At 35.9% G+C, this 27,171-nt stretch overlaps 2 protein-coding genes and 1 long non-coding RNA gene across 3 annotated transcripts; 1 reads left to right on the top strand and 2 right to left on the bottom strand.

Moving 5' to 3' along the window:
- Window positions 1-1,025: 1,025 nt before the first annotated feature.
- LOC147538805 (exosome complex exonuclease RRP44 homolog A-like) lies at window positions 1,026-10,393 on the bottom strand. The gene is made up of 24 exons (XM_086643396.1): window positions 10,122-10,393; window positions 9,852-9,995; window positions 9,610-9,767; window positions 9,468-9,523; window positions 9,098-9,220; window positions 8,826-8,956; window positions 8,410-8,647; window positions 7,653-7,803; window positions 7,023-7,263; window positions 6,697-6,853; window positions 6,371-6,439; window positions 6,055-6,180; window positions 5,896-5,948; window positions 5,251-5,357; window positions 4,767-4,821; window positions 4,577-4,676; window positions 3,501-3,612; window positions 3,077-3,197; window positions 2,859-2,918; window positions 2,650-2,755; window positions 2,434-2,529; window positions 2,138-2,219; window positions 1,909-1,974; window positions 1,026-1,557 (listed from the first exon to the last, which is right to left on the bottom strand). The coding sequence occupies exons 1-24, from the start codon at window positions 10,173-10,175 to the stop codon at window positions 1,359-1,361; spliced, it is 2,805 nt and encodes a 934-aa protein (XP_086499522.1). The 5' UTR covers window positions 10,176-10,393; the 3' UTR covers window positions 1,026-1,358.
- Window positions 10,394-13,705: 3,312 nt separating this feature from the next.
- LOC147538804 (uncharacterized) lies at window positions 13,706-16,404 on the top strand. Its single transcript, XR_015226451.1, has 2 exons — window positions 13,706-15,758; window positions 15,862-16,404. It is a non-coding gene; the product is annotated as an uncharacterized LOC147538804 (long non-coding RNA).
- Window positions 16,405-17,375: 971 nt separating this feature from the next.
- Window positions 17,376-23,249, bottom strand: LOC147538803 (protein NUCLEOLAR COMPLEX ASSOCIATED 4-like). The gene is made up of 15 exons (XM_086644070.1): window positions 22,752-23,249; window positions 22,556-22,648; window positions 22,337-22,410; window positions 22,056-22,108; window positions 21,858-21,885; window positions 21,581-21,684; window positions 21,285-21,376; window positions 20,525-20,626; window positions 19,912-19,970; window positions 19,634-19,808; window positions 19,177-19,350; window positions 18,600-18,756; window positions 18,285-18,342; window positions 18,063-18,168; window positions 17,376-17,750 (listed from the first exon to the last, which is right to left on the bottom strand). The coding sequence occupies exons 1-15, from the start codon at window positions 23,121-23,123 to the stop codon at window positions 17,562-17,564; spliced, it is 1,836 nt and encodes a 611-aa protein (XP_086500196.1). The 5' UTR covers window positions 23,124-23,249; the 3' UTR covers window positions 17,376-17,561.
- Window positions 23,250-27,171: the final 3,922 nt, after the last annotated feature.

The raw sequence follows: 27,171 nt of genomic DNA, 5'->3' as shown, positions 1-27,171 counted from the left end.
TGTTTGACTATACATATGATTCTGAAGAATTGGAGAAGCTTCCTGTGTCATTAGAATTGATATGGAAGTTGTTGAAAGTGTCTCGAATATGGGTTTGATATCAAACCCAACTTGCAATCTGCTAACCCGCTTTGAAGCTTCGGCACGAATTTTTAGACTTGATTTTGAACTTGTTGAAGTGTCTTGAATATGGGTTGATATCTAACCCAACTTGCAATCTGCTAACCCACTTGGAAGCTTCGGCACGAAATTTTAGACTCGTTTAGCAAGGTTGATCTCCACGACAGGGTTGGTGTGCTAAGCAAGTCTCATGTTAATGTCATTACTAATGTTAACGATATTCATTTATATTTTGGAAATTAAAAGAGAGTCGGTTAAGCAGTGTCTCGGTGAGATCAGGGCGTTAGTGGTATATATAAACTAAAACCTTGGGAATAAGATATTCATTCTTACAAAATCTCTTGTGTAACTTGTTTTCTTATCATAGCGGAAATCATTGCGTCGTTATTCGACATGGAGCAAGTCTCACCATCAGAATCACGTAAATCTCTGTGTTCTTAGTAATGTTTATTGTTTTTCTTGGTTTACTTCATTCCGCCACACCCATCTTGTTGAGCAAAGTGTTGTGTAGTTTACCATACAAAAACAACTGCAGGCCGGCCATAACAGGCCAAACAACGGAATAACTTCAAAGGGAATAATAGAAATAATAGTAGTAGGTCCACCATCCTCTGGTGTAACAGTTGGACACCCCTCTTAAGACCATGAGGTCGTGGGATCGAGTCTCGGTGGAAGCAGTTGCCATCAAAGATTTATCCTATGTAATTTAGGCTATGAATAATGTAAAAATTTGTCGGGCTTCAGACCTCTTTCTGTCTCAGTTTAAATTAGGCAGTTATCGTGCTCATTACATCACCATGATGCATCAATGCCTTGTAACGACTAACGTAGACCGTAGTCGAATTCTCAAAAAAAAATAGTATAGAGAGTGAGAGAAAATACAATTCCAACCTGGTATAAGCATATCGCAAACTCGGCATGATATAAACAACTGTAATTTCTGGTACAATGCTACAAACAAATGCTAGCAGATAACTGAAACAGAATTTGCCGTGGTTTCCAATGCAATTTCGTAATTCTTACGATAAACTTAACTTCTCAGTAAGATGAACAGAATACATATTAATTAGGTGGTATACTTCAACCCTGTGATAAGACAAAAGGGTTGGAGCTGATTACTACTTACTGAAGTTTTACTTGCAGGTTACCGAAACTATAAAAACTTTCTATGGATTCCATGTATTGATTTCTTCTGTTTCAATTGAACAAGTTTTGAGGGGAGTATGAATACTTATCTTCTAAATGAGAGTGAGTTGGAGCTTCGGTCGATTGGGTTGTGGTTCGACAACTTCCATGTGAATTCTGACTGCTTGTAAAACGCTATAACTAATGCTACCATCCATCTTCCTTACCTTCTGATGCTCCTCATCCACAAACCATTCTCCTCCACCCTTCACTTCTCTCGATGTTAAGTACACTGGCCCTTCTATACCATACCTGTGACATTTCAACAATGTTATAGTCATCAGTTTCAAAATATAAGAAGACATTCAAGGGTCAGGCATCAAGCTATTTTACAAATATGTATTTCGACATTATGGTTCAGTTCGCAGGTTAGTCTTCTCCTTCGGGCTTTAAGCGATTGAAGCAGGCAGCAGGCTGGGCTAAACTTCTAATTGCTTTAAGCAATTGGAGCTCGCCTCCTATCAATATATTAGTATATTACTGTAGTACATTCTGGTTTCTCTCAAGTGCAGTATTAGAATCCCATAATATTCCCGTAGTTTGATACATTGGCCATTTAAATGGTTGTGAGGAAAAGATTAAAAGAAATTATAGAAAGCATACTTGGGCACAAAGACAATAAAACCGTTGGATCTTATCTTCACTATTCTTGCTTCAGTATCTGTAGGCCTGCAAGAAAAAAGACAAATTCTACTTAGAGAGAGAGAGATAAAAGAGATTTAGATGAGAGAGACATATATAAAAGAGATTTAGACGACAGAGATATAAGAGAGAGAGAGAGAGAGAGAGAGAGAGAGAGAGAGAGAGAGAGATGAGATGAGGTGAAACACACCGGTTCCTGAAAAAGATGAGTGTATGCAGCTCAACTGAGGTCCGACTTGCCATCTGGGCATTCCTATGACGATAATTTAAATCTGGAAAGAGCCATATATGCATAATTTGGATTTAGTAAATTCTGAAAAACTGAAACGAATAAAAAAACATAATTTGGAATATGGCAAGCATCAGTAATGTGCATAGCAACAAGTGACATAAACTCGAGGAAAGGGGAATCAAGAATCTGCACTATATTATGGCCTTCTGTGCGCAAGAAGTAAAAAAAAGGCTTTGACAGAAACATTATCTTACTGTCAGCAATGCTGGTAAGTCGAGGCCTGTCTTGGAATATTGGTGGAAGCTTGTAAATCCCCAAAGCTGCGGCAAGCAACCTGTGCACAATGACATCTGCACGAAAGTGAAGGTTACCAACTCGGATTATCAAATCTCAAGTACAAGATGCATATGATATCAGAAGGCGTTTTTAAGGCCGGAAATTTTATTTTTATTGATAAGCTAATTACTAACCTGCATATCTTCGAATTGGAGAAGTGAAATGAGTGTAAAGAGCAGCCGCAAGACCATAATGCAAGAATTCTGGAGGAGTGAGATCCCCACTACAGAAATAAACTGCCTAAATGTGTAAACCAGGGAAAAAATGAACAGGTCAGAAACGCTAAAAAAAACGAGTCTAAATTGTAATTAGAGCTTAGTTGTGCTATGTGTGGAAATTTTACCTGCGTCATGCATCTAGTTGCTAATATCCGGATAAGTTTATTAAAATATGGATCATCAGCCTGTAGAATATCTTTTATATTTGAGTAAATTTATTCAATTATAGACAACTTCTGATGATAAAACGGAAGATACCCATTTCTAAAACGTAAAAGACATTATGAAGTTGACCACTTTAAGTAACGCTTGGAGGATATTGTTGAACTGGGATTTATCTTACCACAGCACGATCGAGTGAATCAGCGAGAGCTTTTGAAGATGACACGTCCAATCCCAGACCAACAGCAGTTGCAGTACGCAGCAAAGGCTCAAGCATATCTTTGGTTGGACTTGGATGACGCCTGAATCCATGTCAAACTAAGTTCAGTTACATATTAAGAATAACAAAAGAAGCTCAGAAAAGTGGACAATTCCTTTAGGCTGAAAGAGGCATATAGCCACTAATTTTTGTTTGAATTCATTGTGTATAGGTCATCTTACCTGAATGTGCACCAATGAAATTATGGAATAGTTATTTTAAAAAAAAAATTGATTTCAAAGATTGCTTCTTCAAGTCTACCAATCAATTTCCCAGTAGGGCAAAACGCAACAGAACCAAACCTTCAGAGTGTGTAGCATGACGAGGTAAGTAATTAGCACTGTACCTGAGTAGTGAACACACAGGAAAATGTTTCAAGATTTTTTCTGCAACTGAAATATTAGCAGCAAGCATAAACTCCTCAACCATCTGATTAGCCTCTCGAATTTGATACATTCCTGTGGAAACCAGTAGAATTAAGAAATAAATAGATAAATGAAGTAAATCTAAGCAATACATTGTACTGGTGATAGTATATGAAATGAAATCTCAGACCATTTTGTAACTACAAGAAGCAAAGTATGAAGTATTAAACGGAAGCAATAGCCTTATCAGTTGCACATTCAGGATGTACACTTCGTAAATTTCCAAGAAACGGCAGTGGTACACAATAACAAAACCTATACGAAAGGACCATGAGCTCTATGAGTCTACGGATAAAATCGTTTGCAGGTAGAAGTTAAGAGAACTATGCCGAAACTCACTCTTTCACGACATACTGTCAAAGGGGAGATGGAAACAAATAATTATTTATTCTAGCATTCAATTACTGTCGTCCTAGAAACGTAACATGAGATCCATAGTTTGGGATACACCCAAATTGATATTAATCCTGAGAAATATATTCACAACATCGCAGACTGCAGTGTAACTTGTTAAGTTTGTGGTCGTCCAACTCAAAACCAATGGGGAACGAGTTGAGATGATCTAGATGTTGTATGCTCGGTTCGAGTACCCTTTTCTCATATGGGACTATTCTACTGAGCCTATCAGATTTGGGATCGGGCAACCAAGAAGTTCCCCATTCTGAAGCAAAATATATGATATATCTCAACTCAACTGCAGACAGCTTTGGGTAGCATTCAGTTAGCACATGTTGTGGTTGTTGGAATGTCTTTTGCCTCAAAGAAAGGTTTCGAGCATGGAAAGATGGGAGTTTTCTTATCTAATATATGGGAGTTTTCTTATCTAATAGATGGGAGTTTTCTTATTTATGAGTGCCACTTGAATCACATGTACTCATATCACAAGTTAGAAAGGGTAAGCAAATTTCAGCCACAGTAGTTACTTACGTTACGTTGTACATGTGGAACTAATGGCATTATGGCACTACCGCATTTTATTTATCTTAAAATCACATACCAATGTCCATAGGATCGTGGGTTTCAGTGTCAATTTGGAATTTAACTTCGGCAGAAGCTAGAGTTAGAGCTCCTCTTTCGATACGTCTGAGCCTCATAATCTGTATTAACATTTTGTTAAAATTATATGATATGGAATTCCACATAATAAAACTGTAAGTAAGCACCACTCAACTGTCATACAAGCATACCTTCGCTAATGCGTTCATATTTCGCAGATCGGTAGTTAATGGGTCCATAAGGCGGCTGCAAATGTCATATAATGAAATTTACAATGGTTAGAGAAAGAACTGAGAAGGATATTGAAAATGAACTGCTACAGAACTTGAAAGGAAAAATTATGAGACTACTGGTTCACATCGGCGAACGGAAATTAATTAAATCAGGAAAGCAGGAAAAGAATATCAGTTTGCATCCAAGTATACAGTTAATGTTGTTTCAACTGATTGATATTGGTGCTGATATCTTGGTTGCTTTTCTCAAAAGTTGAAAAGTGGAGCATAAGTAAAATACTATGTAATATAATCCGGAATGTCCTTATAATATTAAGTGGCGAAGTTTAACTCGAATTGCTTAGGAATATCAACAGTGCAAATTGAACTTGAAAATGCGGGGTTATCAAAGAATGCCAAGAAAAACAGATAAAAAGAAGAAGAAAGAACATAAGTTAACCACCTATCATCCATCCTGGCTTGAGCTTCAATATAAGATAATGCAGCACAGGACTTGATAACACTTTTTGTGTATTTAGTAGAAATAATCTCTGCTTCAGGTGTCATTTCCTGAAATCAGAGGAAATACAAATGTAAGTCCACGACAACAAACTATTCTACATAAAAACCAATTCAGGAAATTGTTCGAAGCTTTGAAAAGAAAGAACACATGAATAAAGACAATGCTAGGGTAGGATGTTGAAGAAGTCACTACATTGTAATAATTTCTCTCGCTTGGTCATTATTAGACCCCTGACTCTATCAAAATCAAAAGGTATCATGACTACAGAACCCTAAATCGACCTCTTTCTTAAATTCAATTTCGGAGAAGGAATAACTCAAGAGAAGGCATCCATTTATTTTTTTAAACTGCGAATTACTTTTGAAAAAAAAACCCAGAGCGCACCATCCCTAGAAAGCGAGTTTAAACCGACATCATATATGTGATGTTGAACGTATTAAGAATCATTCCAGCCAAATTTTTTTGCAGCAGAGAACCACAACGTCCATATCTGAAAATATATCATGCTTTTGAAATGAGGTGTTTTATATTTTACTTATTTTTAGTCCATATTATCTAGAAACCTAAAATGGTTAAAGCATATACCCAAATAACAGAAAAGGCCAGCCTCTCCACGTCAGATCGAAGAGAACATATATCTGCAAAAAGAAACTTACTATTTCAAAGAACATAGTAACAAAAAGACTTATTGATATACTCTTCAATACTGGTATGTGTAACATGTGTAGCCAAAAGAACATGTACCTTCTGTTAGAGGCTTAGGAAGCATATCGATGCGGCGCTCAACAAGATAGACTGATGTTCCCCTTTGTGTAGCTTCATCATCAAGAGGAGTACCAGGGTGCACGAAATTTGTGACATCAGCAATATCTGTATAATGTTGTTTAAGATTCACATAGAGGCTTCAAAATTTTACAACAAATAACAAGGTCACAAAGAAAAGAGAAAAATGTGAAGATGAGTACGTAGTACTCTGGCGACTTTCAGGTCCAGAGAGAGGTATATTTCTTAAAAAGAGACGGAGAAAGATATAATTAAAAAGAAAGGTGCAATAGGATACGGACTCCAACTTCAAAATGTCCATTGGATAAGGGTGTGCAGTGAAGTGCGTCGTCGATATCTCTGCAGCCTGCACCAACCAGAGGTGTTGTAAATTAAGATTTAAGATTACTTCTTAGAAGTAACATTTAAGAAATTCATAGATCACTTGCAAAAGGGCATCAACAACAAAATAATAAACAAAAGTAGCAAAAATTGTAAATAAATAATAATAATAATAATAATAATAATAAAATGGTAATTATTTTTAGAATTGTTATTATAATGGGTTAACAAATGTGGGGATATTCAAAGAAGAAAAGCACAATACATAAGACAGTTCCATACCTGGAGGATCAACACTAAATACACGCAAGTGCCGAAGATCTTGCCTGTTAGGATTTTCTAGATCTACCGACGTCACTGACCAAGGTAAAGGTGGCAAACAAGACAGTACTTGTGCAGAAAATGGCCTAGAATCTATATCATTCTCGATCAAGACAACCTGACAATGAAAACGATTATTCAGTCAAAAGAAAACCTTTGAATACCAAGCATTGTAAACTTGGCCAACTTATCTGTGGGGGAGATTTTATTCACCAATGATAGAGAAAGATCCGCCTTCATAGAAATTCAAGGATTCAATACACAACTAGAATCAGTTTACAGTTTACCTCAGTTTCGGTCTCTCTGTCACCAATTTCACCTATCGTTCGTACATAATGACCAGATGGATACCGAGATAAATAATCCCAAGAATCAACAGCCACAATAATCCTCTTATCTAAAAGATTACCAAGCTGTCGAGTTTGAATCCGAATCTTAGGAATTCTACGATCTTTAGATACAAATAATGCATGTGCAACACCCCCAGTAGCTGCCGGCATCGGCATTGGCTCCAAAGAACCACAATAACTGCAGGAAATCATGTAACTATAAACCAAGAATGTTTGTCTAAATATACTAAAATATAGATAGAAGTCAAAAAGTTTTGAAACTGGATGTTTTCCTTTCGATTGTAAAACTACGTTAAATGCATCAACTCATGGGGCAAGTCTGTTTGATACAACGAAAACAAAAGTTAAACACATACCCTGGGATTTTGGAATATTTTACATTTTCAAAATAACATTAATAAATACCTGCTCTGTAAAGTATAATAATTCTTGAAAAGTAAAAAATGAAACGAAATATCAACAAAGTTTCCGACTCTAGTACTTGACTATAAAAATGCAGAAAAGTCTACCCAAGATATATAAATAATTTTATTTGAAAAATATAATATAAAAGTAATATTGACTTACGAATTCCAATTACGCTTTATAATACCAACAACACGCCCAGATGTACGACATGAACCAACATCCGTGTCAGAAGAACCTTGTGCAACATTTATATTTCTAGGAGCATCATCAGCGCTGTTTGGAACTAAATGGACATCTTCCTCTTCATCCTCTGAAAGTAAAGGCAGCAGAACAAGGAACCAAGATCAATTAAAAAGTCTCCTTGGAAGACATACCAAGAAAAAGTATTTCCAACATCGTTTTGCAAACTTCCCCACACTGGCAACAAAATATGGGATACCAAAAGCACTTCGATAACTTGATATAACATCTAGTTTAATCTTTTACCTTGGTCTAGTTAGAATATAGTGAACTATAACAACCATAAAATGATTCAACCAACCAGTACCACAATAGTTGAGAGTGCTTGCTTATAAAAACAAATTTGGTTTAATCTATAAATTTCCATTATCTGAATTTATTTTTAACGGTAATACGGAAAAAAAAGTTGTTTATCAATAAATTGGATTGACATAAATGAAAATATTCTCGGATGGAAGAAACGTGACAGAGTCAAGATAACAATCACCAATAATTACAACTCACAGATGAACGTTATAGGCACTACACCAATTTGACATACAATTCGGCATGCCATGAACGACAATAACAGAAGTGAAAATAACATTTGGCAAAAACTTGCTTTCATTGTCAAAAACGACTTCATTTGAAAATGTAAACATTTGGAATGAAATTTCTCAATATATGTTCAGCGTACCATCATCCGCTAACGAAAGAGACGTTCCCTCATGCCATTGATCTTTTGGCAAGAGCTCCACTGCCACTATATCACCATCAAAAGCCCTATTCATGTTACTCCGTCCATGAATTATTATTTCACCGATGCTCTCACTGCCAACATAGGCCTCAGAGGGATTGTAGCGGTTGACACGAAGTTTTCCTTGATGAAAAATTCCACGATGCAAGCCAGAAGTAATTTCTGACAAGGGTTTGTGCTGGAGTAGAAAATGAGACAACTCTTATAACCGAGATAAAATATCTAGCTGACTAAGCAAAGGTCATTAGGTTTTATCCATTGCCAATCTAAAGAAGTAGAATTTAACAACAAGAAGTTACAACAATATGGCAATGTACCATAAAAAAGAAACTAGATGCACCTGAAAACAGTCATACCTCGGTATAAATGGCTTTTCTCTTTGAAGGTCTCATATCTTCAACTTCTTCCATTTCTACATCTCCAGAGATTGGTTGCACAACTAGATCCAGTAAATCTGGTCGATCTAGTGATTTGATATACGTTTCGACTGAAAACAGGGATAATTAACAAGTGAACTTCTTAACATTGTACTGCTGAAAATAATCAATAATGTCATAAGAGACCAAATGAGAGATAGGACTTGATAGGGGAGCCAAATGAAATGGCAAAAAGAAACTTAGTATGATACCTGTCTCTGCAGCAATGCCCTCTTCAGTCGCCTTCCTCCTATTCTCCTTATCGTTGGTGATTAGTAAGACGCGTACACTAGTACCAAGATGGCGTTGATACCAATCAGTTGCAACGCGGATTGCTGAATAACAAAAGAGTCTCATCAAAATATCTTGTCAATTATGAGACTTATATCAAATTATCAATAGCTTCCACAAAAACTATGTTTTCCAGTAAAAGGTTTCATTTTTTTTCTTTATCATGACCATTTGAACATAGTAATAATAGAATCAATTTATTAACATTTTACTAAACAACTTCGTTTGGTCCTTCCACATGATATCCTTCATTAAGATGATGAAATTAACAAGAGACATAACCAAACTTACCTCTATCATTCCTATCATTAGGACTCTCCCCAACCATGGCCTTGATATATGTATCCCTATCAAGATTAAACTAAAGTATAAATTTGCCCAAACTTCAAACAAAATTGAACTAAAAACATAACTAATATAAATTTCAGCTCACTTATGATGTTCATTTGAAAAGACGAAAAATTTTCGAAGAGAGTTGCTGCAAAGAGTCCTTAATCTATTATAAACAGATAAATTCTTGTTCTTCACTTCTTCCAACACAATTGAAAGAACAACAACATCATCCATAGCCGGATTCTCAAGCAAATCAATCTGAAACATATCAAAACAAAAATATCATAAAACCTAAATCTTTGAAAAAGAAGAAGTCCCTCGGGAAAAAAGAAAGCAAGTTACCTGATTGAGAACAACATTTGTATCAACAATGAGAATAGTAGAAGAAGAAGAAGATGAAGTTAAACGAGGTTCCTTGTTATCACAAACTTTACATATAGAAGCTCCACAATAGATATCATCTCTTAAGTAATGTTCCCTCACAACCTGGAATTTAACGACAACAATAACAATAGTGAAAGAGAAAGTTTAAAATCTTTGAACAAGTAGAGAAGAAAATAATAACAGAAATTTGGGGTTTAGGGTTTGGAAATGGAAATTGATAAACACTACCTTTAAAACTTTGCCTTGCTTTGTTTTTCTGACGAATGATTTATTCTGCAACATTTTCGTTTTCAGCTTCGAATTTTGCCGCCGATGAACAAAACTTCGCCTCAGTTTTGATTTATCGGATTTATATCAACATAGTCATAGGAGATGCTTTGAGTGCTACTTCGGACTTGGGTTACCTTCACCCCAAAAATTTCTCTTCACCGTCCCAATTATTCTCCTCTAAGCATCTCCATTTAGGGGTGGGAAAAAGATCCGGCAGACCGCTATCCGACCCGTTCGACCGAGATAAAAAGTTTCCATGGAAACTCGATGGTCATAACGGTCAGTGTCCGACCGGCCCGAAGGAATTGGCGGACGGTCACGGTCAAAATTTTATGTCGAAGGACCGACCGCTAACCGACCGACCAATATAAACCGTCCAAATAACCGACCGGTACGAGTGACCAAATAGGTTGACCGACTAAACTCGCCTCATTTTTAGAAGTTGACTGTTGAATTTTATAGACATGTGAATATATGATGGTCGTTGACTATAGTCATACAGTCCTCTAGAAGACCAAACATTAGTACATGACTTAATTATATCTTATCAAATGATGATCAACTGTGTTTTTTTCTTTTTTTATATTTATTTTTGATTTCGTGGTTAAACATCTTCATTTGTAAGTAATTTTGTTTGTGGTAATAAAAATAAAATTCTGAATTGAATCAAATTTTATTGGAAAACTCGGACCAAGACCATCCGGTGTTCGACTGGCCCGGTAAAATAAACGGTCTAGGACGGTCAATGGACAAAGAATTCTGAAGAGTGACCGTCCGAGTCCGCCCGAGTAAATAGGTGGTCACGAACAGTTTATGTCTGAGTCTACCGGTTCGATGAAGTTAGAGTCCAATACCGACCGGTTCAGACCGATTCCCACCCCTAATCTCCAATGCAACACTCAACAAAAACTTAATTAATCCAATGCGTCAAGTATGAGTTGAGTTTCTCTTTCCTATGTTGCACTATTTAGATACTCAATTCAAAATTCATCTCCAATGCAACACTCAAAAAAATTCAACATTTGCTTTAGATTTACTTTTGGTTCTTATTTCAGGCCACTGTTTTGGGGAAAACATTAAAGTTTCCAGGGAAGACGGTGGAAAACAAAAAAAGTTAAACCAAACACCCCTTTAATGTCGCCGGAAAAAGTCGTCGGGCGGATGTTGCCGGCGACTTCATCATCTTCTCTCTCTTCTCTTTCTCTCTCTTCTCCCTCTCTTCTCTCTTTCTTCTCTCTCTCTTCTCTCTCTTCTCTTGTTCTATCTTTCTTCTCAATGTCTCCGGCGAAGGGGAGGAGCCCCTTCGCCGGAGCTCGTCTGGTTTGAACAACGGAGCTCGTCTGGTTTGTTCAAACCAGACGCGTCTGGTTGTTCAAACCAGGCTCGTCTGGTTGTTCAAACCAGGCTCGTCTGGAAACCAGACCTCCGGTGCTCCTCCCCTTCGCCGGAGATGGAGAGGAGAATAAAAAAAATATTATCGCCGGAGATGGAGTCGTCGGAGATGGTGGAGTCGCCAGAGAAAGGAAGAAGAAGCTGAAAAGGATTTGGTTGTTTAGGGAAAATAAAAAAATCTCTAATATTTTTTCGTTTCCACCCAAAACTTCACACCCCGGAAACTATTTAGCTTTCCCCAAAGCGCTGGCCTTATTTTAATATATAAAATGTTGATGTGGACCAATTGAGATGCAACAATAAATGTTGAGATACTCAAAAGAAAACTCAACAATTGAGTTTTCTTTTGAGTATCTCAATATTTATTGTTGCCACATCATATTGAGACTCTAGTTGAGTGTGGCATTGGAGAGTGTTTTTTGTCAAAAACTCAAGTAGTCCTATGTGTCAAATTGAGTTTTGTAAGTTGAGTGTTGCATTGGAGATGCTCTAAGCATTGTGACATTGGAACCAATATCAGAGACATTTACAGATTCATGGACTTTGGTGGATTTGGACTTTCATTGACATTTTAGTGGATTCTTTTTTTTTTGTTGAAATACATTTTAGTGGATTTTAATGTCAAAAATAAAATAGTTAGATTTGTCAATTAAAAAATGAGCAATTTTCATAGACGTTTTGGTGGTTTCTATTTTATGAACAAAAATAATGAAAATGGTATATTAATATCAAATGATAAAAGAAGTACTAGTTACCATATAGATAGGGAATAGAAGTGAATGAGGAGAGAGAATGTCCCGTTTTCCACCCCCTTTTCACCCAAAACGAAAACCCTAAATCTCAATAATCTCCATTCAAATCCTATCAATCTAACCACAAAACTCACATGCAACTAGCTATTCTAACTCAGATTACCAAATTACTCCAAAAAAGATCAAATCAAAGCCTCAAACACAAAAATCAGCAATAAATATCTCACTTTCATCAACCAGGAACATGAACTAAGAGCCAACAACATCAGTGTGCCGCGAAAATCGGTGGTTGGAGTTGACTCGTATTTGAATCATGGCAGTATTTCCCCCTTTTCACCTTTTAATAGTTACTAGGCAGTTGTACTTTAAGGTTCTACAACACAATATCGATTTAATCGTATACTTTTCAAGTAGCATATAATTTCTCCACTGTTATCCTTAATCACAGATCCGGTTTTATTTTTTATTATCGTTTATCTTTTGTTGCTGTACGATCTTAGTTCTATGAGCAGAGTTAAGCTCGTGTTCATCTTGATTATCTGGCATAAGGTTAAGATCACTAATCATCCTCTTGCCGAACCCTTATGCCTTTCAATCAGGTCTGAAATAAATTTCTTTCATCTTAACTTTCCGTTTGACCCAGGCCGACACAAGACTTCGAATATAAATCTCTATCCTCATCATGAAGTTTCTCTTGTTTATACTCTTACTCACATTTTGATGATAGGATTGGGCTGTGGTGACCTTATAGATTTAACCATGTTGACTATTTCTGTAACATGTTCACTTCCTCCCCTTTTCTTCGCAATTTTATTGCGTGCATTTGTCGGATTAGCGGAGTATTTATACTTGGGCTATAACGGCGATCTCAATTTCCAGGTGTCTGACCTGTGTCTACTTTGTAGAATTCGATCAGATACGGTCTCTGAATATGGAGAATACTGGCGGGATACCCCGGAATCATTCTATGGTTCCATCTTGCAGACACCTTTGTTTCTTCTTGAAACTATGGGTGTATGTTTAATACATGTTAAGTGTTACCAGAAGTTAGGTAAGGGTTTTATCTTTAATACAACCAGACGGACTCTCATGATCAAAGTTTTCTTCATGCTTAAGAAGAGAAGCCAGCCTTGCAACTCACAGAATGAAGAATGTTATACAAAGCGAAGTTCTTTTCTGCACTTCTTCAGCTTTGTTATTTTGGTTTACTACTTTATGTATTGTTATTTTGTGTTTGTACTTTGGATACTGTAATAGACTCTTAATGTTAATGTATTTCCTTTCAACAACAAAAAAAAAAGATAAAAGAAGTACTAGCAACAATAATATGTATTCTTTCAACAAAGAAAAACAATAATATGTATTACTTTCAACAAAAAAAAACAATAATATGTATTCTTCCAGTTACTGTGCCTTCTGTTATTAATGCTGCTGTTGCAGTTGATGCATTATCTGAAGGTTCAGAAAAAAAAAACAGAGAACTTCTAATGTATGGGAACGGTGGGACCTTTTTAATGTGCCTGACCCTAATAACCCTGAAAGAGAAAAGGAAATGGCTCGATGCAAGTTATGCGGAGTTATAAAAGATCCTAAGTCTGATCATGGCACAACACCTTTTCGTAGGCATAATGATAAGTGTGCCAAAGTTCATAAGGTTGAATTGAAACGGTCCACTTTGTCTTCTGACCGAACAGGCCTTATGACTACTTTTAAGTATTCTAAGTCTCGAGCTCGAGACAACATGATTAGGACGACCGTCATGAATGAACTTCCATTCTCATTTGTCGAGAATAGATTTGTGGAATATACTATCAATGATAGTTTTCATCCTTCATATACGAGGTTTTCTCGTGGCACTCTTAGAAACAGACTACAATTCTTTTTCGATGAAGAAAAGGAAAATCTGAAAACTATGTTGAAGGCCTCTTCTAGCCGGATCTCCTTGACTTCTGACCTTTGGAAGTCGAATCAGAAATTGTATTACATGTCCATTACTGGCCACTTTATTGATTCTGATTGGAATTTGCAAAAGAGAATCCTAGCGTACACTTTAATGCACAAAACTCATAGTGGGGATAATATTTCTCAACTTTTGCTTGAGAAGTTGGCTTCTGATTGGGGAATAACAGATAGACTAATTTGTCTTTCATTGGATAATGCAAGTTCAAACTATGTTTCTATTACTAAGCTAAGGAGTCTTCTACCCCATTTACCTCTTCATGGTGACTTGTTTCATGTTAGAGGTTGTTGTCACATTCTTAACTTGGTTGTGCAAGATGGTTTGAAAGTTCTTGAGTTTTCTCAAATGTTACAACATTTGAAAAGTAACATGGAGTTTATTAGGGTCAATGATCCACGTACTGATCAGTTTAATACTCTATGAGTTTCACTTGGTATGAAGAAGAAAAAAATACAATTAGATGTGAAGCATAGGTGGAATTCCACCTATTTGATGTTAAGTGGAATTCTCCCTTACAAGGACGTACTTACTGTTTTCCTGTCTGATAGGAGTTGTCATTTTCCTCTGACTTCCGAAGATTGGTTATATGCTGATTTGTTATGTAAATTTTTGAAACCCTTTTATGAAGCAACCAAGTTTTTTTCTGGTGTATCGTATGTTACCAGTTGCCATGTTCTTGAACACTTGCTTGAGATTGGTGTTGTTTTTAAAGAAAATAGAGACAACCCTTTGTTTGGTGGGATTGTGGCTGCCATGGAGGCTAAGTTTGTGAAGTATTGGGAGGGAACTCCTACTTTATTTGGTATTGCATGTGTACTCGATCAGAGGATAAAAACTAGGGTCGAGCTTGTGTTGGATGCTCTTTATGATTGTTTTATTTCATCTGCCTATTCTCTTAAGTGTACTCCGACTCAAATGGGCCAAATTATGGGTCATTTGGATGCACTTTTTGCTGAGTACACTGCTGCTATGAATGATAGATTACAATCCTCTATTGCTAATACTTCTGCTTCTTCTCAGCCTATTTCTGTTGTACCTACTTCCTCTGGTCGTGGTATCTTTTGGGAGAGTATTAATAGAGGTCGACGAGACCCACTTGTTGCTGCCTCCGAAGGGCTTTACAGGTATAAATCTGAACCTGAACCAGCTATTGATGATATGTCTAAATTTAGTGTGCTCAATTGGTGGAGAGAAAATTAGAAAAGGTATCATGTTCTTTCCACTATTGCTCGGGACGTACTTGCTGTTCCGGTGTCGACTGTTGCTTCTGAGTCGGCATTTTCAATGGGCAAAAGAATACTCGGAAATTATCGTAGTAACTTGACACCAGAAATGTTAGAATGTTGTGTAGTTCTTAAAGACTGGTGCAGGGTTAGGTATGCTCATGTGTTTAAGCCATTGGACCCTTTTGATGAGGCTAAGTACAAGGACGATGAAGATGAAACTTCATCTTCTTCTCCTACGACACAAGCAAGTCGAGCTTGAAAAAAGGTTACTTTCTCTTCAATGTTTTCATCCTTTTAGTTTCATTTCATTTATTGTCAATCTTATTGCCTCTCTTTGTTTGCTTGCATGTTTGATGGGTTGATGGCAGCCCAATGCTGTTGTGCTCACTGTTGCTCTCTTAAGTCTGTTCCTACTGGTGTTGGATGGTTGATGGAAGCTCTCTTGTGCTAATTGTTGTTTTGCTGGATTGGATCTTCACTTTTTTGCTGACTTTAGAGTTTAGACTGCTTCTCACTACTTAGTGTTTAAATTTGATAGATTTTTTCTGTTGCTAGCTGCAGCACTGCTGTTGTGCTCTTTTTTGCTGACTTTAAATATGTAATTTTCTGAATTTTACTTTGTATGGAGCTCCAGTATTGTTGGATCTTCATACTCTCGATTCTGATGGTTTGATACTTGAGTCAGGCCGTTGGGCTTCATGAGTTTGATTTGAAGTCGGCATTTGTGTTGATATTTGATTGAAATTTTGAAGCCTATGAGGGTCATCGGTCGACTAAAGGTCGGATTCAGTGGCAACATAATGGCGTGTCAAAGTTTTTAATCTATACATCAACACTTAGTGTCGTTCTACAATACTCAACCTCATGACCAAAGTGTGCCAAATGATGAGTTAATCGACTAAAAACTTTTATGGTTTGTTTTAAGTAGTATAGTTCCAATTGTATAGTTTGTTAATTTGTAACTTCAGGTCTTCAGCCTTCAATAAACTCCAAAATTTTCGCATCTTTGTATTTTTCTTAATTCTGAATACCCGAAGCCCGACCGACCGGTGTCCGGCATGTCCGGATGGATAAAACGGACACGGGCGGACATTTCGAGCTGAAATTTCCGTTTAGTCCGCCCGTTTAGTCCGCCAGTCCAAATAGACACTGTGGACTTTTGTCCGTTCCGTCCGGACCGGGATCAAGTCTGTCCGTGGACTGCCCGTCCGGACCGATTCCCAACCCTAATGCCAATTGTCTCCTTGACTAAACCGGTTACCCAACTACTCTTAACCATTTCCATAACGCAATCGTCACCTGGTGGCGCCACCTCCTCTGATCTGGTTAGGTTGTCCTCATCATTTGCTCAATTTTTTACTCCATAAATTGTTTCCAAAACTATGGGACTTCACCTCCTCTTCGAATCCAACCTGGAACTTCCAAAGTTTTTTAGTTTGTGTCAACCATATCAACCACTTGGACAACTGTTGCCGTCCATTTCACCCGTTGTTTCCAATTTTGCCATGAATATGTCGTATCAAATTTCCTTGAATATGTTGGGGGATTATTACATACAAGTTTTTACTTCCTCCCTGATAAATTAACATTTGAATTGTTTATAACATAATACCTTCACCATAACATAACGTCCATAACTTTAATGTCCAATCTTTGGAGAAGTTCCCCTTCCCATTCCATATTCCACAGGAAAAAACTTGTAACTTTGTTATTCTTCGAAAACTAGTAAGATTTGTGACTAAACAGATTGAAAAAGCCCTTAAAGGCCATCAAAACTCATAAAACACTATACTAATCGGCAGTTAAGACATGTTAACTACTCTTCCGCCTTCTTAAACCGTTTTCCTAGTCTTTTCTTTAACTAGTACTCAGGCGCACAATATTAAAAGGTATCGAAAACTCGAATATCATTTAAAGAACACCTGCAATGTTATATCATTTGAATAACACCTGCAACATTAAATATCGGTAATTTTCTCATACAAAATTGACTATATTTTCGACATTAAGAAAAAGAAAAGCTACTAAAGTACAAAATTTCAGGCCCACAATGGCATTTGGATTAAGTTCAAGAGCTTTCCGCCCGCTGTCGCTTTGCAGACTTGTGACCATCTTCCTCACTTTCAGCATTCCCATTTTCAAGTTTTTTGCTGTCGTCGAGTTTGAAAGTCCACCCAGGAAAATCAGACTCTGAGAAGAGAGACGTTGGAGTAGCTTGATAGAATGCCAGTGGGACTTGTTTTATCCTCCTTCCTGTCTGAAATTTCAAATTTGAATAATTCAATAATGAAGGCAAAGAAGCAGACTCACCCCATCCAAATGCAGTTTACATTTAGAATATAGTCGATTTTGAGTAGCGTCATGAATGTCAAAATATCTAAACGAAAGGAACGATTTTTAGTTCAGTTTTAGGCACGATCAGACTTGCAAAAACTCGGATAATTCGATCTTCCCCAAGTAACAAGAGATAGATAATTGACTCTGAGATGGGTAAACTGAAACTATAGTCCTATGAACTCAGCCCGGTGATAATATTCTGAAAGATAAAAATGACATAATATGATCTTACCGCTTCTCTAAATATCGTGGCGTATGAACCGGAGCTGAAATCCTTGACATTAAGTTCAGTAGTTTTGGCTCTAACTGTTAAGTCATTTTCGAGTGACATCACAAATCTAGAAAAGGAAAGGTGTAAGAACATAGTACTGATAACATCTCCAATAGGAATAATAAAATTAATGAGACTAACATCAATAATATGTAAAGAGAGTCGCTGATCGAACACGATTACCTTGAAACAGCTGGACAGTAATGGTGGCGAAGGGTATCTATCTCCCAGAGAGAACTTCCTGTTCCAAGCACAAGTATCAGCTTGATACTTCTTTTGTGAAATTTGTAAAACATTTTCAAATGTTTGGGGAATTAGTTCAGAACAATATTTACGTAGATGTCCTCACAGCATTGTAAATACTTTTCCTTTAATATATTCATTCAAAGTTTCAAAAAAAGAACACAATATATAGATAAATATATGTACCCACAATAGAAATTATTTATATAATCACTGCAAGACAATCAAGTTATAACAAGTAGGATAGAGAATTACTCAAGGCATTAGACTTTGCAGGATCCTTCGCTGTAGTATCGAAAAGATCAATGCCTAGTCTTTTACTGGTTGTGTCTAGGCTGGCATCGGACTCTTTAGCAGTTTTTGATTCATTTTCTTCTGTCGAGACATCTTTATCATCTTGATCATCAGCTTGCTGTTGTAAATCAGAAGTACAGAGCTTTATTATTTCATTAAGCAGAAAGGTTTTAGAAATTTCCTCAACCACGAAAAAATTCGGGGAAACTATTCAGAGCAAGAGAAAAGCATGTAAAAATTCCAGAATAAACTAAGTACAAGATGTCACCAGGCGTATCAGATTTAGCATGCAAATCTTACAAAGGATGAACAAATTGTATGATTGAAGAGACTATAAGGTTAGCAGCTTACAGACGAATAAAATAAACAATGTCAGAGATGGTTCAACACTAGGACCTAACAATCATGGGCTCATGGCACATGCATCGATCCCAAGTATGAAAACCAAAAGACCAATAAAACGCACCACTACAAAATTCTAACCCAACCCGCAAGGGTACTGATTGATGTTATTCAAAGGTAAAAAGTGTTGGATTACCTGATGGACCAAACAATTAATTGAAGGATGTCTCCGCAAAAGATTGTGAATGAGAGCAATAATAAGTAATGATCCAGAAGGAGGTACTACGAGCACCATTCTACTCAATTTCTTAGCAAATGCAGCAGCCAAATATGCTGGAAGAAGTGGAGACTTTAAGCAAGAGTCCAGAAGCTGCATCAACGGAAAGTTATGTTACAGATTACAGAAGGCATATAGTTCAAAAATATTTGAGGCAGTGAACACAAAATAGAACTTCAATCAAGCTATTTGGTCAAAATAGTTAATTATTGAAGTCAATTATCGGCTTCTTTATTGTATTTGTTACACAACAAATATGCATGTTCGATATAAGATCTTGTTTTTTTTCTAGATTTTCTGTTCTTATACGCTACAGTCATTATGTCATTTACTGATAAAACAAGGTTCACTCAAGGAACCAAACAGCAACTAATACCTCAAAAAATTTGGCACGATGCTTTGCCAAGAAAATAGAAGGTTCCAGTAATGCATAAAGCTGTTCATAAAACTTGGGATATTCTAGGCCATGTTGCGTCATTAGAATGAAGAGACTGCTTAGAGCCATCACACTTATAACACCACCAATGTCATATGATGTCGTTAAAAAGTCACTGCACATTGTGAAATGAAAGATCAGGTTTTACTCAATATCGAGGAAGTTCAAGAATCCATATCCATACACAAATATTTAACAAAAATAAGGTGTGAGCTTACCATAACATTATGGGGTTTGACAGATATGGAATAACCTCCTGATGGAGAGTAGCAAGAACCTGAGTAACAGGTGATGTCGTTAGTAGTAAAGCATGAGAATGTTTATTTTTAAAAAGAGAAACAAAATACTTTTACAAACAAATATCATCCTAAGCCAACGCGAGTAATTAGTAAACCTTCACTAGACATTAAGTAGTGGGAAAAAAGTATAAATAGGTGATAACTTTCCCCATGACTTCTATTATACCGTCCTTTATAATAGAGTGTATATGTAGTAGACTATAGTATATTTTCAATTATCAGGCTGATAAAGTTCCAGTATTTCCTAATCCTGATTTGAGGTTCACCTGCTTATAGTAACTGTTAATTTCCGCTTATTTGCTTTCTGATTTTTTTATTCAAGCATTACCTCAAAAATCCTAGATTTCTATGGAAGTATCCTAACATCGAATTGCAAATAGAAAAATGAATAAAATATCTCTAGCTGCCAAAGTTGAAACAATTTAAGGATTGTAGATGGGTAAAAGAACATCAATCAATGAAATCGTGGAAGGACATAACTCATCAAGCATTAATCAACGAGCATCAACATAGAAGGATCTGTAAAGCGTACCTCTTTGTACAAATCAAGAGGGAGTTTTAACCTAAGAAATGACAACCATGCTCCAGTGAACTTTGATTTCACCTTTTTGGCAATTCGAGATGTGGATAGGACCTGTATAAAGAAAAATGAAACACTAATAATCATCAAACTTTCAGATGCCAGAAAAACCAAAAATTCCTCCTTTGTCGAGGAAATCATAAACCATAAAAGCATGGGTTTAAGAGATGAAGGAAACTACAAAATCACGAAACTGTTGTTTTTCACTGGTTTTAGTTTCTACTCATACTTGCACACAAATGCACGAGATATCTGAACATAAGTTTATGACCATAAAACTTAAGTTGTACTTCTGAACCTAGGAATTTTAGGTATTAGAATTGTTCAATTAACACTTACACCAAATGATTAATAATTCCTGACAGCCAGACATCTTTGCCTCTAAGGAATTTTTGCTAATATTTTCGTGAAGATTTCTTAAAGGTTCTATGTGGGGATTCCTTTACAACCAAACACAAATAATGACCTATATGGGTATATCCAAGTTGTATCCACCATTAGGTCCATTATCCTTGTGATGTGAGTACCAACAATATATATTCCTCTTCCTTTGGTAGACAATTTTTTGTGACAGACAATATTTTATCTTTTTTTCGAAATTTATAGACATTTAGTTTCTCAAACAAATAGTAAGTTCATTGCAGAAAGGGTGCAAAATTTCACAATCTTAAGGGAAATTGGGAAAAATAGTTGAAGCAGACAATGAACTTACGCCATTGTTATGGTTCTTTGCCTTCTGTTGATTATCTTTCACATGTAGAAGATCATCTGAACTTTTACCATTATCTTCTTTAGACAGCAATCCTGAATTAAGTACATTAGGAGAAAATGTTACAAGAGTTGTTCAACCAAAGATCTGGGATGTATACAAAGTTATCCAGAACCATCAAGATAGACTAGAAAAATTTTCAACCTACTTAAAGCGGCATTCGTCTTTTTCAATCAACAAACCGTGCTCAAAGAAATCTTCCAAGAAAGTTAAAGCACAAAGATAATAATGTTACACACCTAACTTGCTCCACATTTGATAGTTAGATTCCCCTTCTTCACTCACTAGAGGAGGGATGTGTGACAAAGTATACTGGATCTTGCGAATGACAAGTTCAGCATTGCTTCATAAATAAAAGATTTTAGTAAGATTAGGTATTAACTCTTAACATGTAAATGATAAACACAGCTAAACAAATACAATTTGTATGCGCCGTGTGTGTGTGTGTGTGTGTGTGCGCGCGCGCGTGTGTGTGTGTGAGAGAGAGAGAGAGAGAGAGAACAATACTATACCGACCTTGATCTAGAAATAGGTTCACCATCATCTACACTCACACAGAAAGGAACAAACAAGTTCAACGAAGAGACAAAAAAAAGGTGAAATTGAAAGAAGAGAACATATGAGTCTGAACGATTTAAGATATGACTCATGTAAAACGCTATAAATAAGACATCATGTCCTAATTTAACACAACAATGTACATGGAGTGGGTACCTGTGGGTTCCAACTTCTTAACAAGTTCTTCCATGCTAATGTATGTGTAATAACTGCAGCAGGAAATATTTGATGTGTCAAAAGCTTGTTCATTATCATTTTAGAGGTCTCTAAAGTAATACGAATCAATAATTTCAAAGCTCTAAGCTTTTGCTTGACAAACTAACACTAAGAGAAACTTTCATAAAATCACTAGTATATTAGATGAAGACATCATAATCAAAGAAAGACTCTCATCATATAAACATCAGTTTCCAAAAACCAAAGAAAAATTGTCGTACCGAACATCTACATATTTAAAGAACTTTGAAGCAAGCATTTCAAGGAAAGAGTCAATGGGTAGAGTTGAATGTACCTGAAATTGATGAACAACTAATTAATCACCAAAAGTATGAAAGAATCAAAGGGTAAAGCTGAATGGACCTTAAATAACTATCAAACATGAAACAGAGAAGGAGGCACCAAATCGAATTGTTCTTGCCGGAAATGTGTGAACTTACTATGGTCTTGAGAAACCTGCGATATATAGCAAACTGAAACCTCCCATCTTTTCCCAACTTCACAAATTCCATTATAGCATCCAAAGCAATATCCTAATACAAACACATTTGAAAATTCAAACATTTAGATAAACAAGTTAAACCAAAGAATAATGAAAGAAAAACCAATGAAGAGGAAAAGGAAGATGAAACTTACTATTAGGGTTTCATCAGATTGACTAGAAACAGTAATAGCAATAAGAGATATAACAAACTCATCAAACTTCGATCGAAGCCATGTTCTATAAACAAAATCAGGGTCTTTAGATGATTCGCCTATTACTGAAGACTTAGCAGAAGAAGAAGAAGGGAGGTCGGGGAGGAGAGGGATGAAGAAAGATTGAAGAGATAGAATGGATTCAAGAACATGTTGAGGTTCACGAGATGAAGGAGAGACGAAAGTGAGAAGAAGAGAGAGGTTATTGATGTAAGCTTTTGATGAGAGAAGTTGTTGACCTAGGGTTTTAAGATCTTCAAGACTGTACTTACTCTTCTTCTTCGTCTTCATCTTCTTATTTGCTGGAGCCATGGCCGCAAGTTTGCTTCACTCAATGGAATTTGTGCTGTGAACCTAGTGAGAGAGAGTGTGAGAAAGAGAGAGAGAGAGAGAGAGAGAGAGAGAGAAAAGGATTGTTATGTTAGGTTTTAACGTTAGGTGCTGTTTGTTTTTTTAAAAAATTCAGATCTGAAACAGATTTCAGATGTTTGTTTTTCTTATTTAAAAAATCTGAAATGTTGGCTGAATTGTGTTCATGTCTGAAAAGGCTGAAAAGTAGCTCACACTTTTCAAACTTCAAAACAAGTCTGAATACAGAAGCCCAAATCTGAAATGAGTTAAATGACACTAATAACCCTATAAATTACACATATTCTCATATAGCCCAACATTTTACCACCACCAGCACATGAACAAGCCACCACCGGAACAAACCACCACCACCACCGGAACAAACCACCACCACCACCGGAACAAACCACCACCACCACCGGAACAAACCACCACCACCGGAACAAACCACCACCACCACAACACCACCGAAACAAACCACCACCACCACCGCCGAGACAGGAACAACTCACCACCAAGACAACCACCACCCTAACAACCACCTAGAAAACAACCACCTAAAAAACCCCCTTTCTCACTTCAGCAAGTTAACCCTAGAAATTTTATGCAAAAAAAAATTAACCCTAGAAAAAGCTCATACCTCTTCATCTCAACCAATCCAATATCCTACACTTACTGCACTGGCTCTTTCAGCCATGGAAGCTTTTAGTTTATTCAAATACTGGCGAGTTGGCACTAGTGGTGGTGGATGTGTTTCCACCATTGTTGATGCTCATTTACGCACCACCACTGGACCAGAAACCACCTCTACCAAAACCACCACCAACCCAAACTGTTCATGAAATGGGTGTTGAAGAGGTTGATGATGAAGGACGTCTCTTTGACTCGCCGATTGAGAGAGAGAGAGAGAAAAAAAAAAAAAAACTGAAGATCGATTACAGAGAGAGGGTTTCACTTGCCGAGAGAGAGACCTCCATCGATCTCCATCTGTTAGAGAGAGGGAGTTTGAGAGAAAGAGAGAGACGGTGGAGAGATGGTGATTAGGTTTAGGTTCTAATTTCCTTTTTATTTTCACCCAAATGAGGATTGAGAAATTAAGGTTTAGGCTTTGTTTGTTTAGAGTACGAAATAAGGGTATAAATGTCAAAGTCTTAATTCAGACATTATAATTCAGATTTAAAAAACAAACATCCAACTTGTAATATAATTCAGTAATTTCAGATTCAGCAAATTCAGTTCAGCAAATTCAGATTCAGCCAATTCAGATTCAGACCTAAAAAAAAAACAAACACCACCTTAGACATCATACGTACATTGCTGAAATTTCTTGGCTCACTTGGGTTTCAAAATGGATTTTTGAGTCAAAAGGTCCAAAATCTGGGGGGTAAATCCAAAAAAAATCCACTCTTGATCAAAAATTAGTTGCAGGTCCAAATGTCAGTTTTTTTATTTTTATCCCCTTCTTGCCCTTGGACGGGACATGCTGACGTTTTCATGAAAAAAAAAACTGACTGGTAAATAAAATAATTTACCAGTACACGAAAAATTCAAATTTTCAAACGAAATTTCAAATTCCCACCCAGCAAACCATCTCTTCCCGGTAAATAAAATAATTTTCCGTACACAAAAAATTACAATTTTCAATCTTGTTTGAAATTTCAATATTCCGTCTAAAATTTCAAATTTTTTTAGACGAAATTTCAAATTTTTTTGGACGAAATTTCAAATTCCCGCCCAAATTTCCAGTAAATAAAACGGGGGATGAGATTTAAGTCCAAAATCGCATGATCAACGAGTCTAGAGACCAAAGATAATCTGAAATAGAAAATAAATCAACTCAAAGTAAATTACATGTCTATCCTCTTATTCTCTTTTACTGCCTAACCTATCCTAAGTTAAAAAAAAAAACAACCCAAAATAAAAGATACCATAATATATAGAGATTCATTAAATTATTTCTCCGAAAACAAACTTTCTTTCCTGGAAAAATTTGCCTTTTCCGTTTAGCATAACAAAAAAAAAGTAGCCTTTTCTGTTTCAAAAAAATAACCAAAAAAAAAAAGTTGTCTTTTCCTCAAATATTAAATCGAAGAGAGAGAGAGAGAAGGAAACTCTTATCTTAAACACGCCCAAAATAAACCTAACAGAGGGAGATCATCGAGTAGGAGAGAGGGAGAATCTATTGTTGGTTTCGTTCATCACCATCAATAGTAAAGAGTAAGTTATTTTGGTTTTCATCATTTTTGTTGTTCCTTCAACTATGTTTATGATTTAGATTGATTTCTACAACACAAAACGAATTAGGTTTTGATTTTTACAACTTTAACTATGATTTATTTTTCTGAAATTGATTAGCTAATAAGAAATTTCTAAGGTTTAGTTGTTTCGAAGTGGTTTAGTGGAAGTTATTTTCAAAACCCTAAATCAGTTCAAAGTGAAGAGTATGTTTCTTTTTTGCATGCAACAAAAAATTTGTATGGTTACCTTGTCTCTGTTGTTGTGTAATTTCTTTGAAGAAATAACATATGAAGCTTGATCTCTTTATAAATTGTAGTTACTACTACATCTTCTGCTTAAATTTTTTTATTTTAGACCGACAATTTAGGGTTCTATCTAATTTAGGATTTTGTATTGTAGACTTTCAAGCATAGTGTTAGATCCAGAATATAATTACTTTCAATAAAAACTTAATATTTTGTCTAACATTATTAAGTTTCTTATAAAACTTTATCAATGGTTACTTGTCAAACCTGATTTTTTGACAACCATAGAACATTACATGGTGTAATATGGGAGAAAAATGAGAGAATAAATTGGATTGTAAAAACAATGTCATTTTTTTGTTTAGCATTTTTGAAGTTTATCATAGAACCTTGAAATGGTTACTATTCAAAACTGGTTTTATAAGAAAAATGACTTGTTTGACTAGCATTTTTTAGTTTCTTATAGAAACGCATACATGGTTACAAACTTACAACCCAAAGATGTTGAATTGGTTTGTTGTTTGAACTTTGACAGGCCTGACTGTGGGTTGTATGTAATTTTGCACATGGAAGAACTTTATATCGAATCGAACTATAAACATTTTCCTAACGAGATGCCAAAAGATGATTGGACAAAACTAGCGCAAAGGAAGAGGGGTGAACTAACTTGGTTGTTGCTGAATGAATCGAAGGATATATGGAGAAAAAATGTTTAAGTACTTTAACTTGTATTTTGTAACGGGCTACGTGATAAAATGTAGCAATCATGTTTATGTTGTAAGTTTGAATAACATCTTGAGCAATTATGGGATTATTTATCAATGTTCTATAATACCACAATTATATTATATTTTAGATGTCGTTCAACAGATTTATAGATACGATAAAGATGTTACTCAAATTTCTTGGACACTACTGAAACTATACAATTATATTACGTGGTAGGGCAAAGGCATGATGAACTCAAACACTTAATGCTGAATCCATTGATAACATATATAACTAAGAAAACAAATAGTTTCCTTTTTTAAATATATAAAAAATCTGGACATTTTGATTAAAATATAACAAAGGCTAAAACCAACCTGCTTTGATTGTAATGAAAATTGCTAAATTGCTAGAAATATCAAACAAATTTTTCTAGCATGGTCCAATGGGTACAAAGATACCAGTAAGATGTTGACAAAATTTTACCAACACTACCAGCATTTTTTCAGTTTTTCGACATTTTGTAACTTACTCTAGCCAAATCATAATACCAACTGAAACATTGATCCAAATACATATGACTATAACTACGATAATATCGTAACCATTGATAAAATTTAATAGGAAATAAGAAAATCCTCTTGTTTAAATACGATAATCTGGTAACATTGATCAAATTCTCTAAACATATAAAAGACATAAGTAGAATATTTATGTTTCTAGCAGAATAAGTAAACCTGCATAATCAAAATTTAAGTTAGTTATTATATAGCTACCGTGCATGAGGCACTATTGTGATAAACCGGTTTTTTACACCG

Source organism: Eschscholzia californica, unplaced genomic scaffold (genome assembly GCF_041429995.1).
Source record: "Eschscholzia californica isolate CP2 unplaced genomic scaffold, dmEscCali1.0.p SCAF_5, whole genome shotgun sequence".
Lineage (NCBI taxonomy): Eukaryota > Viridiplantae > Streptophyta > Magnoliopsida > Ranunculales > Papaveraceae > Eschscholzia > Eschscholzia californica.
This window is presented reverse-complemented; position numbering and strand designations above follow the sequence as displayed.

Bases quoted from the DNA above. Each gene is read 5' to 3' on its own strand.
- LOC147538805 (XM_086643396.1), bottom strand. From the start codon at position 10,175: ATGTTGCAGAATAAATCATTCGTCAGAAAAACAAAGCAAGGCAAAGTT. The intron at 8,957-9,097 runs GTATCATACTAA...CCCTGTTTTCAG, and splicing joins GGGCATTGCTGCAGAGACAG to TCGAAACGTATATCAAATCA. The intron at 3,198-3,500 runs GTACAGTGCTAA...ACATGGATTCAG, and splicing joins CCTGTGTGTTCACTACTCAG to GCGTCATCCAAGTCCAACCA.
- LOC147538803 (XM_086644070.1), bottom strand. From the start codon at position 23,123: ATGGCTCCAGCAAATAAGAAGATGAAGACGAAGAAGAAGAGTAAGTAC. The intron at 21,886-22,055 runs GTACCCACTCCA...GTGTGAGTGTAG, and splicing joins TAAGAAGTTGGAACCCACAG to ATGATGGTGAACCTATTTCT. The intron at 17,751-18,062 runs GTAAGATCATAT...TTGAAATTTCAG, and splicing joins CCACGATATTTAGAGAAGCG to ACAGGAAGGAGGATAAAACA.